The sequence below is a fragment of the Bubalus bubalis genome, chromosome 17 (assembly GCF_019923935.1).
Source record: "Bubalus bubalis isolate 160015118507 breed Murrah chromosome 17, NDDB_SH_1, whole genome shotgun sequence".
Taxonomy (NCBI): Eukaryota; Metazoa; Chordata; class Mammalia; order Artiodactyla; family Bovidae; genus Bubalus; species Bubalus bubalis.
This window is the reverse complement of record NC_059173.1, coordinates 58,070,307-58,083,933: the sequence shown is the minus strand read 5'-3', so window position 1 is coordinate 58,083,933 and position 13,627 is coordinate 58,070,307. Positions and strand designations below refer to the sequence as shown.

Genomic DNA, 13,627 nt, shown 5'->3' with positions numbered 1-13,627 from the left:
AGTTCGGATTGTCACAGACCTATGAGCTGTGACCTATTCTGCTATCTTTTATTCTTGCTAGTCATTTCCTTTCTATTTTCCTTAAGGGTCCACAAGATTTATGGATTTGACATTTGATCGCTTTAGTGGAAACCACTGGGATTGTTTATAGCTTGTGCTATTTTAACAAGGACTTTTACTTTCTAGAAAATGAATATTCTACCCAAGAGTTTGTAAGTTGAGTGGAAGCTTTTCATTTATCTAGCAATTGTTGATTGGTGGTCTGGTAAAAAGGAATTGCTGACAAATGGAAGACTTTCCTTGGAAGGAAAAGTTCAGCTTATATTCTTCGCCTGATAAGTGCTTGCCAAGAACGAGGCTAATGACATCTGTTGGCTCTCTGGCTTGACTGTTTCTGTAAAGAGCTGACTAACAATGGAGATGATTGCTACCGAGTTGTCTCTGTGGTTTACTTTAACTCTCAGTCTTTCCTCCCTAATTATCGTTTTGCCAAACCTCAAGAAGAACTCTCAACCAGAGGTCATCCTCCATTCATTTAAAGATTTGTTGGAGGGTTACAAGTTTTGACCAAACCCACTTAGAATATCGGAGAAGGCAATGGCATCCCACTCCAGTACTCTTGCCTGGAAAATCCCATGGACAGAGGAGCCTGGTAGGCTGCAGTCTATGGGCATGGACTGGGCAACTTCACTTTCACTTTTCACTTTTCACTTTCATGCATTGGATAAGGAAATGGCAACCCACTCCAGTGTTCTTGTTTGGAGAATCCCAGGGACAGGGGAGCCTGGTGGGCTGCCGTCTATGGGGTCGCACAAAGTCAGACACTAGTGAGCGACTTCACTTTCACTTTCACTTTCACTTACAATATCATACACTTATAATATCCATACACTTGGCTCTAAAGTCTGGTCTGTGATCAGTAGAAGTTTAGTTTTACAACTCCGTGATGCTTCCTTTTGATCTCCTTTTTCTTCATGTGAAACTTCATGTGGCTTCTCCTTGCCTGTAGTAATATGTATGAATCAAATTGCTCTTGGAACAGTCTTGTATCTCTTTTGAGCACACAATGTTCATAAACTGGGTTGGGATGTGAAAAATGATCTCTTTCTTCTTAGGAGAAAAGGTGATTCTGGGTGCTATGTCCACTATTTGAGTGACTTGTCACTGACCTTAACATAGTCACACTGGTGCCTGTGTCTGTCATTGAACACTTATAAGGAGCTGAGCGACTTGGTTTATTAAAGGATTACATCTTCCTAAAGCGTACAGTGCATTAGGGCTTTTCAGAAAATGGTCTTTTTCTTTCTTTCTTTTCTTCCTTCCTCCCTTCCTTCCCTCTTTCTTTCCTTATGCTATCTCATTTCTAATGCCAATCAAGGACAAATTTATGTGACCAGTGTCATGGGATCAGTTTCTAGAACATGAGAAGAATTCTGACTATGAGAAGTTTAAATAATGGGTGCTCTAGAAATGTAAAGCATTTTTTCTATCATGTTTAAGATTTCCGTAGAACAATCAAACTTAAGATTGTTTCATACTCTATGTGCATAGTATTTTGTAGAAGAAAAGGCTCAAAGTTAAGAATCTAAAAGTCTGGCATGCAGGCATGCAGAATAAAACTACAGTTTATACTATGATAGTAATAGATTTTTAAAATCATTATCTATATTCTCATGAAGCAAGGCAATAGAAGTAGTACATTTACAGATTGTACACAGGTTAAATTATTAGCAGTTCTCATCCTATTCTTCAAATCTACATTTATGTCAGTTTTCCTCCAGGAGGCATTTCAGTTCAGCTCAGTTCAATTGCTCAGTCATGTCCGACTCTTTGTGACCCCATGGACTCCAGCACGCCAGGCTTCACTGTCCATTACCAACTCACAAAGCTTGCTCAAACTCATGTCCATTGAGTCAGTGATGCCATCCAATTACCTCATCCTCTGTTGGCCCCTTCTTCTCCTGCCTTCAATTTTACCCAGGATCAGGGTCTTTTCCAATGAGTCAGTTCTTCACATCAGGTGGCCAAAATATTGGAGTTTCAGCTTCAGTATCAGTCCTTCCAATGAATATTCAGGACTGATTTCCTTCAGAATTGACTGCAATTTGATCTCCTTGCAGTCCAAGGGACTCTCAAGAGTCTTCTCCAATTCCACAGTTCAGAAGCATCAATTCTTTGGTGCTCAGCTTTCTTTAGAGTCAAACTCTCACATCCATACATGACTACTGGAAAAACCATAGTTTTAATTAGATGGACCTTTGTGGGTGAAGTAATGTCTCTGCTCTTTAATATGCTGTCTAGGTTGGTCATAGCTTTTCATCCAAGGAGCAAGTGTCTTTTAATTTCATGGCTGCAGTCACCACCTGCAGTGATTTTGGAGCCCAAAAAAATAGTCTGTCCCTGATTCCATTGTTTCCCCGTATATTTCCCATGAAGTGATGGGCCTGGATCTTTGTTTTTTGAATGTTGAGTTTTAAGGCAACTTTTTCACTCTCCTCTTTCACTTTCAAGAGACTAGTTCTTCTTTGCTTTCTGCCATAAGGATGGTATCATCTGCATACCTGAAGTTATTGATATTTCTCCTAGCAATCTTGATTCCAGCTGTGCTTCATCCAGTCTGGTATTTCACGCAATATGCTCTGCATAGAAGTTAAATAAGCAGGGTGACAATATACAACCTTGACATACTCCTTTCCCTATTTGGAACCAGTCTGTTGTTCCATCTCCAGTTCTAACTGTTGCTTCTTGACCTGCATACAGATATCTCAAGAGGCTGGTAAAGTGGTCTGGTATTCCCATCTTTTGATGAATTTTCCATAGTTTGTTGTGATCTACACAGTCAAAGGCTTTGGTGTAGTAAATAAAGCAGAAGTTGATTTTTTTTTTAAAACTCTCTTGCTTTTTCTATGATCCAACAGATGTTGGCAATTTGATCTCTGGTTCCTCAGCCTTTTCTAAATCCATCTTGAACATCTGGAAGTTCTCAGTTTGTGTACTGTTGAAGCCTAGCTTGGAGAATTTTGAGCATTACTTTGCTACTGTGTGAGATGAGTGCAATTGTGTGGTAGTTTGAACATTCTTTGGCATTGCCTTTCTTTGGGATTGGAATGAAAACTGACCTTTTCCAGTCCTGTGGCCACTGCTGAATTTTCCGAATTTGCTGGCATATTGAGTACAGCACTTTCATGGCATCATCTTTAAGGATTTGAAGTAGTTCAGCTGGAATTCCATCACCTCCACTAGCTTTGTTTGTAGTGATGCTTCCTAAGGCCCACTTGACTTCACATTCCAGGATATCTGGCTCTAGGTCAGTCATCACACCATCATGTTTATCTGGGTCATGAAGATCTTTTTTGTACAGTTCTTCTGTGTATTCTTGCCACCTCTTCTTAATAGCTTCTGCTTCTGTTAGGTCCATACCATTTCTGTCCTTTATTGTGCCCATCTTTGCATGAAATGTTCCCTGGGTATCACTAATTTCCTTGATGACATCTCTAGTCTTTCCCATTCTATTGTTTTCCTCTCTCTTTGCATTGATCACTGAGGAAGGCTTTCTTATCTCTCCTTGCTCTTCTTTGGAACTCTGCATTCAAGTGGTTCTATATTTCCTTTTCTCCTTTGCCTTTCACTTCTCTTCTTTCAGCTATCTGTAAAGCCTCCTCAGACGACCATTTTGCCTTTTTGCATATTTTTCTTGAGATGGTCTTCATTACTGCTTCCTGTACAATGTCATGAACCTCTATCCATATTTCTTTAGGCACTGTCTGTCAGATCTAATCTCTTGAATCTATATGTCACTTCCACTGTATAATTGTAAGGGATTTGACTTAGGTCATACCTGAATGGTATAGTTGTTTTCCCTAATTTCTTCAATTTAGGTCTGAATTTGGCAATAAGGAGTTCATGATCTGAGCCACAGTCAGCTCCTGGTCCTGTTTTTGCTGACTGTGTAGAGCTTCTCCATCTTCAGCTGCAAAGAATATAATCAATCTGATTTCGGTGTTGACCATCTGGTGATGTCCATGTGTAGAGTCTTCTGTTGCATTATTGGAAGAGGGTGTTTGCTATGACCAGTGCATTCTCTTGACAAAACTCGTTAGCCTTTGCCCTGCTTCGTTTTGTATTCCAAGGGCCAATTTGCCTGTTACTCCAGGTATCTCTTGATTTCCTACTTTTGCATTCTAGTCCCCTATAATGAAAAGGACATCTTTTATGGGTGTTAGTTCTAGAAGGTCTTGTATGTCTTCAGAGAACCATTCAACTTCAGCTTCTTCAGCATTAATGGTTGGGGCATAGACTTGGATTACTGAGATATTGAATGGTTTGTCCTGGAAACGAACAGAGATCATCCTGTCGTTTTTGAGATTGCATCCAAGTACTGCATTTCAGACTCTTTACTGACTATGATGGCTACTCCATTTCTTCTAAGGATTTCTTTGACCACAGTAGTAGATATAATGGTCATCTGAGGTAAATTTGCCCATTCCGGTCCATTTTAGTTCACTGATTCTTAAAATGTTGATGTTTATTCATGCCATCTCCTGTTTGACTACTTCCAATTTACCTTGATTCTTGGATCCAACCTTCCAGGTTCCTATGCAATATTGTTCTTTACAGCATCGGACTTTACTTCCATCACCAGTCACGTCACAACTGAGCATTGTTTTTGGTTTGGCTCCATGTCTTCATTCTTTCTGAGTTATTTCTCCACTCTTCTCCAGTAGCATATTGGGCACCTGCCGACCTGGGAAGCTCATCTTTCAGTGTCATATCTTTTTGCCTTTTCATGCTGTTCATGAGGTTTTCAAGGCAAGAATACTCAAGTGGTTTACCATTCCCTTCTCCAGTGGACCTCATTTTGTCATAACTCTCCATCATGCCCTGCCCATCTTGGCTGGCCCTACACAGCATGGCTCATAGTTTCATTGAGTTAGACAAGCCTGTGGTCCATGTGATCTTTTTGATTAGTTTGGTTGTTTAGCCATTCAATAAGTATTTATTGAGTCCCAATTAATTGCTGGGAACTAGGCAATGGCACCCCACTCCAGTACTCTTGCCTGGAAAATCCCATGGACAGAGGAGCCTGGTAGGCTGCAGTCCATGGGGTGGCGAAGAGTCGGACATGACTGAGCGTCTTCACTTTCACTTTTCACTTTCATGCATTGGAGAAGGAAATGGCAACCCACTCCAGTGTTCTTGCCTGGAGAATCCCAGGGACGGGGGCATCTGGTGGGCTGCCGTCTATGGGGTCGCACAGAGTCAGACATGACTGAAGCGACTTAGCAGCAGCAGCATGCTATGTACTATGTGCTTGGAGAAGGAAATGGCAACCCCCTCCAGTATTCTCGCCTAGAGAATCCCATGGACAGAGAAGCCTGGCAGGCTACAGTACAAGAGTCAGACACAACTTAGTGATTAAACCACCAAACCACCATGCTATGTGGTAGGGACTGCGTTATGAAAAGCCACAAGCAGTCAACTCCAAAAATACAATAGAAAGAGAGTCAGACATGGAACAATTAACTGCAGTACCACGAGAGGCACTACCAAGGAAGTATGTATATAAAGGGTAGAGATGAGAGATCGCCCAGGGAAGTTTCATCAAGAAGTAATGCCCAATCTGGGCTTTGAAGGATGAATAGGAGTTTTCAGAGCTGAACTCAGAAACAACACCATGAGTTTGGCACACTGCACATAGCTTAGTATAGTTAGCTTATGCATTCCAAGGCAGCAAAAGAGTAGTAGATAATGGAGAGGTGGAGAGGATCCAGATTGCAGAGAATTTTTCCTATTTTTTAATTTATTGACTTGCTCTGTGACCTCGAGTGAGGCATAGTTACTGAAGCATAAGTACTTCATTTGTCAGGCAGGTGATTCATTTGTATAATGTCAAGCATGCTGGCTCCTCTTCAGGGTTGCTGCTGATTGGATTTTCATGTGAGGTAATGGATATGAAAGGACCGGGTTATAATATGCAGCTGGGGTGACGATCATGCCTCTAGATAAGCCAGTGCAGTTCTGTGCCCAGATAGTTCGTGTGCGTTCCACAGACTTCTTCCTCCTTGCCTGTGCTTAGGGCTCAGGAGAGCTAACCACTCACATTTAATGTATCAAGTTACACCAGCTTAGACTAGTAATATTATTGTTTGTCCAAACTGGGACATACTAAGTTAATATGTTTTCTCTATAGCTGTGATGGTACCAGCTAATAAGGTAAAGCAGAAAAATCATGAAACATTAAAACTGGATAGGAAAGGTTCTAATTCCACTTGCTCATTTGAGAGAAGAAGAAATGGGGTCTTGAGAAGGAAGCATCTCCTCCAGGGCTACCCCTCTAGTTAGTGGTGCCCCTAAGACTGCAGCCTCCATCTCCTTCCCCTGAGTCCAGCTGTCTTCTCACTGCACCCTGACACCTCGCTACGTGTCAAGTTGAGCTACACAAAATTGCCGACATTTTTGATCTGAAGAAAACAAGCATTTCCTGTGGTTTGACCTAATAGGACCACCTGCCCAGCTGGCCAGCTGACTGCCTGAATTCCTCTTCCTCCGTGACGTCTGCCCATGGAGGAGGCTCTCTGCCCACTCAGATTCCTGCCAGGCTGCGTTGAGGGAAATTCAAACTTTTCCAAAGCTTCCACATCCATTATCACATTTGATCCTCATAACAATCTCAACACAGAGGGAAGAATCTCTGAAAGAAAAGTTGTATTAAGATACTGCCAAATAAACACTTTAGAAATCAGATAAATGGTTTGTTTCGCACAGTCAGTAATCGGAAACATGAAAATGAAATGTGGCACGCAGATGATGTGCCTGGATGTGGCACCTACCTACTCAGGCACCGACTGGCTCTCCAGGTGCTGACGGCCATGACCCCTCTTGCTGCCTCCACACCCCCGTTAGTCTGGTGGGTGGAACTGGAATTTGTCACACGTGTCTCCTTGATAATGATAAATCAGAACTCTGGCGTGGGCAACTTATTTAAATTGCTAGATTGTTGAGGGAACAAAGACCCCTAACACCCCTGACTTAAAGCATAGTAATCAAATATAGTGTTCGCCTCCAATGGGGAGGGAAAAGAAAATAGCATGAGATAAATTTAGAAGAAAAGATTTTCTAGTTCAATACAGGAGGTTAGCCGGACACTTTGGACCTATCTAGATTGTATCCAAATATGAGAATGATTGCTCTGATCACTAAATAGGAAGTTGCTATATTTTGCATTACATTACATCATTACATTCTCTGGAATGAACATATGTTTCATATCTTCCTTGAATCCTGTACACTCTAGAGAAGGAAGGCATGATGTTTTCTCTCTTCCATTTAAGCCATATGGAACCCCAACTCCCAAACAGAAACGGCATTGCAACTGGTCATGCAATCAGTGTATTTCTACTTTCCTACTATTAATAATTGGAAAATAGGAAATTGACATTGATATACTGGGTCTGTATCTTTTTATCACGTATGTAGATTGGTGTAATCATATAATTAACAAAGAGAAACTTTTTAAAATTTACTACTATAATTATCTAAAGTCTTGCTGTGAGAATTTGGGGGGTAATATTATTTTGTGCCCAAAGCAGCATATAGTGATGCCCCTATTGAGGCATACAAAAGAATCTAAGAAAAGCTCGTGGTCTGTATTTTTTTCCACACTGCTTCCACTGAGTTTATGTTGAAAAACTCTCAGAAGGAGGCAAAGGGCACAAAATACTTGTATTGTTATCCATAGCAGTAACATGTTGGGTCCATAGTCTTTGAAATGGAGAGCCAAATATATCATCAAAACGTTTGGGGACATCTCCAAAAAGAATATACCAAATATCTCTTTTTAAAACACATTAAACCTGCCACCCTCTGCGGCTCACACCTGCCCAGCAGGTGAGCACAAAGATTTCTCCCTCCACCACCTGCCCCCAGATTTCCAAAGACTGAAGAAGGGGATTTAGAACATTGCATGGAAGGAAGCTTGGTGTACCTTAGGAGAACACAGAGACAGCCATGGCTGCTGATAGCTTATCTGTCTGCTCCGGGTTACCCCTGCCGACTCTTTTCTGAAAAACCTGATGTGAGCATACACAAAACAGCCAATCATTTCTCAAAAAGAATGGGCATGAACCTTTGCAGCTGGAAATTTCAAGAGGGGACAGTTATCCTTCCCAGTCCCGGAACATGAGTATTTGCACCCACTAAAGGGAGAAAACCAGGCAGGCCAAGGAATCACCGAATAGAAGTGAATTGCACGAAAGAAATAGGAGTGAAATAATCAGTATTCTTGTGCAGAAAGGGAACATGGCATATTTCAGCTAACAAAGCACATTTCTTAAATTGCCACCTATAGCACCAAGATCAAAGGGAGACAGACAGGGGTTGAAAATGGTGATCTGTCTGATATGTAATTTGACTTTTTCTCTTACTCAATTTTCTAATTCTTTTATCCCAAGTTATTCTCTTTTCCCTGAATTTATAACTCTATTTTAAAAACCCATTCTATTTACAATCTGTGGACATGCAGCCAGAACTGTATATATCAAGTCAAAATACACAGGAGCACATTTCCTACCAAGGAGGCACCACAAAGCATTTTCCAAATGACTAATGACATTAACTGACACTTTGTGACAATCGTTAGTTATAGGTATTATTTCCAAATGCATGACGAATAGGTGCTTATGGAGTTCAAATACATTATCAAGTTATGTTAGGCAGGTAGCCATAGAAGCTAAATGCTTATGACAATGAAGCTATTTGAAAATGGCAATGGAGTAGTAGAAACAAAAGTATATGTAATATTACACATTTTCATTGGGTAATTATTAAACATTTAAGATCAAATATCCTATTCAGTTAAATCTGTTTCCAAGTTCAGGGTCATAAACCACTAACATTTGACAATGGCTGCTACTTTATCCTTCAGGATTTGATTTTGCCTACTTGAGCATCTGCTTTCATTAAATTCATTTTCACAGTTGTCTTTAGGCATGTATAATCTCTTCTTTGGGGTTTTAAAACTTAATTTTAATTTTTAAATCATTGCATTTTTGAAAGAATTAGTAAATCATTTATATCAAAATGAAATATTCCTGAATACAGTGTTTAGATAAAATACTTATTGTATGATTCCTTTTTTTCAACCTAATAAGATATAACTGTGAAACATAAATGCATTATGCCTTTCAAACTCAGCAAACTATAAATTCCACATTTGGTTGTTTTTCTCTGTTATTATTTTAATTATTGCTCTTTAAATCATTTCTTTTCCAAAATTCACCTTTTGTTCACCCAGGCGCTTTCCTTGTCCTAGCAGGTCCGGTCAGTGCCTGTTAACTGACTCCTGTCTCCTTCATCTTGTTTGCCTCCGCTTTTTCTTTTTTGTTTGCAAACTATACTGCCTAGCTCAGTGCCTGGCACATGGAGGGTGCATGTTCTCCCTCTTTACCCCCATTGCCTATTATGAGCTTACATTCTCTTTTTAGAACATTCAGTTCAGTTACTCAGTCTTGTCTAGTTCTACTACTCCATTGCTGCAGGAAGACCTGCAGCACACCAGGCTTCCCTGTCCATCACCAATTCCCGGAGCTTGTCCATCTAGTCAGTGTTGCCATCCAACAGTCTCATCCTCTGTCAGCCCCTTCTCCTCCCACCTTCAATCTTGCCCAGCATCAGGGGCTTTTCAGATGAGTCAGTTCTTCGCATCAGGTGGCCAAAATATTGGAGCTTCAGCTTCAGCATCAGTCCTTCCAATGAATATTCAGGACTGATTTCCTTTAGGATGGACTGGTTGGATCTCCTTGAGGTCCGAGGGACTCTCAAGAGTCTTCTCCAACACCACAATTGGAAAGCATTAATTTTTTGGCACTCAGCCTTCTTTATGGTCCACCTCTCACATCCATACATGACTACTGGAAAAAGCATAACTTTGACTAATATGGGCCTTTATGGCAAAGTGATGTCTCTGCTTTTTAAAATCCTGTCTAGGTTTGTCATAACTTTTCTTCCAAGGGGCAAGTGTCTTATTTCGTGGCAGCAGTCACCATCTGCAGTGATTTTGGAGCCCAAGAAAATAAAGTAACTGTTTCCATTGTCTTCCCATCTATTTGCCATGAAGTGATGGGACCGGATGCCATGATCTTAGTTTGTTGAATGTTATATAATGTACACATTCCACATCACCAATAAGGCTGACCATCAGCAGAGACCTGTGACCTAGTGTGGGTGAGACAAAATCAGATAGAGACCTTATAGCCTTGTCTGCTGCCCTCTACTTGCATAATTTTTAGACTTTTACACATCCGAGTTCCAGACACAGTACTTGGTTTCTATAGTGATAAAATAAGAAAATATGAATTGGGCACTGTCTTTAAGGAACTTCTAGACCAGTGTGTGAGCAAATGGATACACAAATAATACAAAGTAGTAAATCAGAGGGCAGAGGAAGAAAGCCAAGCAAAAAGGCAAGGAGAAAGGAAGCAAACCAGGGAGGCAGCAAGGGAAGGATGGAGGTGTCAAATGAATTGAATTTAAAAACTACCAAGCTTGGGACTTCCCTGGTGGTCCAGTGGTTAAGGCTTTACTTTCCAGTGCAGGAGGCATAGGTTCAATCCTTGGTCAGGGAGCTATGATCCCACATGCCTTGCAGCCAAAATGCCAAAACATAAAACAGAGGCAATATTGTAAGAAATTCAATGAAGACTTTAAAAATGGTCCACACCAAAAAAATCTTTTAAAAAATAAAATTAAACTACCTAGTTTTAGTAGTAGTTTAATCGCTAAGTGTCAGACTCCTGTGACCACATAGACTGTAGCCTGCCAGGTCCTTGGGATGTTCCAGGCAAGAGTACTGGAATGGGTTGCCATTCCCTTCAGGGAATCTTCCCAACCCAGGGAGTGAACCCAGGTCTCCTGCACTGCAGGCAGATTCTTTACAAACTGAGCCACCAGGGAAGCCCTTTAGAATTCCGGTGCCTTAGGCCTTTCAGGAACAGACCCATAGTAATAATCCCACACCAAGCAGGGGAAACAGGGTTCTAAATGGTGCTCACAGCACTCTAAAAAGAAAGCAAAGCCCTTTTCCTCTCTATATAAAAATGAGCACTTACTTTTAAAAACTCTTGACTTCAGAAGAAAAATGCAAACTTCAATCATTCATATTTTTTCATCCAATAGTTCATCTAACACCTGTTTGACCCCTGTCAATTACAGGAGGAAATAAGCTAGCAAATCAACCTTTCCACCTCTCCTGGGCTTGGATTGCATTGGAGAAAGAGTATTACATTGTGGATGAAGACTCCACGTTCTTAGAAGTGACCCTGACACGCAGAGGATCCCTTGGAGAAACATCCTCTATCAGTAAGTAACTTTGAGTTGGTTGTTGGCAAAAGGTAACAAAAACATTATATTAAGGCTTAAAAATAAGTATAAGAGAATAGATTGGAAGAGAATCAGTAACAGATTTGGGGGAACTTCTAAAAGATTAATGTGTGGAATTATGCCATAGTTTTCACTCCATGTGAGTTACAGGTTTATATATGGCAATTTTTTCTTCTTCTATTTACCCCTTTTCTCTTTCAAGTTGAAGGACTCTAAGAAAATTAAGACATTTCATAAACATATACCACAATCCCCATATCACTCAGTTTCTTTCAAAATTGTTTTTAAGCATAGAAAACATTATTATGCTCAGTTCTAGCTATTTCTTTTTAAAAATTATTTATGAGTACATGACACATTATTGTGTTTAGTTGTAGCTATTTATTTTGATTATATATAATTGTTTCCACCCTGCCATTAGGTTATAAATTCCTCCAAGATATGTACAGTGTGAAATTTTTCTGTGTTCTACAAAGACCTAAGCTTTTTTGAGGTAGATGGATATATAATGCCTACATAATACATTGCATTATCATCACTAATAATCAACAGTAATTGCTCTAATGATGCATTACATTTTTATAACATCTCTAGCTGCCAGAAATTTCAGAGATCATTTTATCTTTTTCATAATCTGTTGTGAAGACAAATAGAAGACAATAAAATGCCTTCATTTTACAAGCAAGCATTGTGAATTTCCGAGACCTTTGGGGGCTAATTAGAGTCCTGCCAAAAGCACTGGAGAGAAGCCAGGAGGCAGATGGCTGAGAACAAGCAATCAAGGAAAGGCCAGCTTTTCTCAGGTCTGTTCTCCAGGCTCGGGGTGTCTGAGTTGGGACAGTTCTAGGAGACAAAGTCAGCCAGAGAGCATCATGATTTCTGCATGGCCCTTGGTCTCAGTTACTACCCAGAGGTTACTTCATCAACACACAGTGGAACTTTCTGCCAAGAACTTCAGCTGAAACACGCTTCCCTTCTCTTGTAGGGTTCTGTCTCCACAATTCTTTATCTTGGGCATTTCTCATAGGCAAAGATTTGGGTTTTTATGTCAAGAGGTATTTTCATATCCTGTCTGACTCAGGGGGAAAAAACTGTCCATCTTGCCAGAGTCATTTGAATATTTGTAGAGGAACTAAACTCCTCAGAGAGGTGCAAAGGTCTTCCTATCTGATTCGGCATCTCCTTATACACTGTCTCCATGCCCTGCTTCGTTGCTTCTTCAGAGCACTAACCATCCCTGACAGGCATCTCAGGTCCAGCTGTCCTCTGTTTCCCTCAGCAGATTTCCAGCTCCAAAAGGGCAGGAATGACATCTTGGGTGATGGCCAACCCTCAAAACAGCCTGGGACATATGGTAGTCACCCAATATTTGTTGTTATGCGAACTACAGTCAGCTCTTTTGTTCTCTAAAATGCCATCATTTTGTTCTCTTAAAATGACATCAGGGACTTTCCTGGTGCTCCAGTGGCTTAGACTCCACACTCCCAATGTAAGAGACCTGGGTTTGATCCCTGGTCAAGTAACTAGAGTCCACATGTAACTGAGACCCAATGCAGCCAAATAAATAAATATTAACAAACAAACAAACATATCAAACCACAGAAGAGAATCTATAAAACACCTTACTCAGGCCTCTAGGAAGCCCTCCTAATCCCCTCACCCTACCTGATGCTGGGGTTAGTAGTCTAAATGTTAGCAGAGTGCCAAAATCTGTTACTGAACACAGGGTCCCACTGCTCACCACTCAAAAGTCAATAAAGAAGCCAGGTGAGCGAAAAAGAAAAGTTTGCTTTATTTTCGACGCCAGCAATATTGGAGGTGGGAGGAGGTGCTGATGCCTGTCCAGAGACCAACTGCCCCCTGACAATCTGGGGACAAGAGCTTTTATAGATAGAGGGAGGGGGCGACAAAGAAGAAACAGCCCAGTCAGCTCTGACAGTCTTCTTGGAATTGGTCGTCAGTGGTCTGACCATCATCGTCTTGATTGTTTGAAGTACAGTTAATCTTCAATTGGGGCTTCCCTGGTGGTTCAGACGGTAAAGCATCTGTCTGCAATGCAGGAGACCCAGGTTCGATCCCTGGGTTGGGAAGATCCCCTGGAGAAGGAAATGGCAATCCACTCCAGTATTCTTGCCTGGAAAATCCCATGGACGGCAGAGCCTGGTAGGCTACTGTCCATGGGGTCGCAAAGAGTTGGATACGACTGAGCGACCTCACTTCACTTCAATCTTCAATTCCAGAGTGGATTTGT

General features: G+C 41.0%; 1 protein-coding gene across 1 annotated transcript in view; it reads left to right on the top strand.

The window, feature by feature from the left end:
- The window catches only part of FREM3 (FRAS1 related extracellular matrix 3), a 104,734-nt gene that overhangs the window by 51,200 nt on the left and 39,907 nt on the right, over positions 1–13,627 (top strand). The window contains 1 exon segment of the mRNA XM_044930385.2: positions 11,209–11,355. Within this exon segment, the coding sequence (XP_044786320.2) occupies positions 11,209–11,355 (147 nt within the window).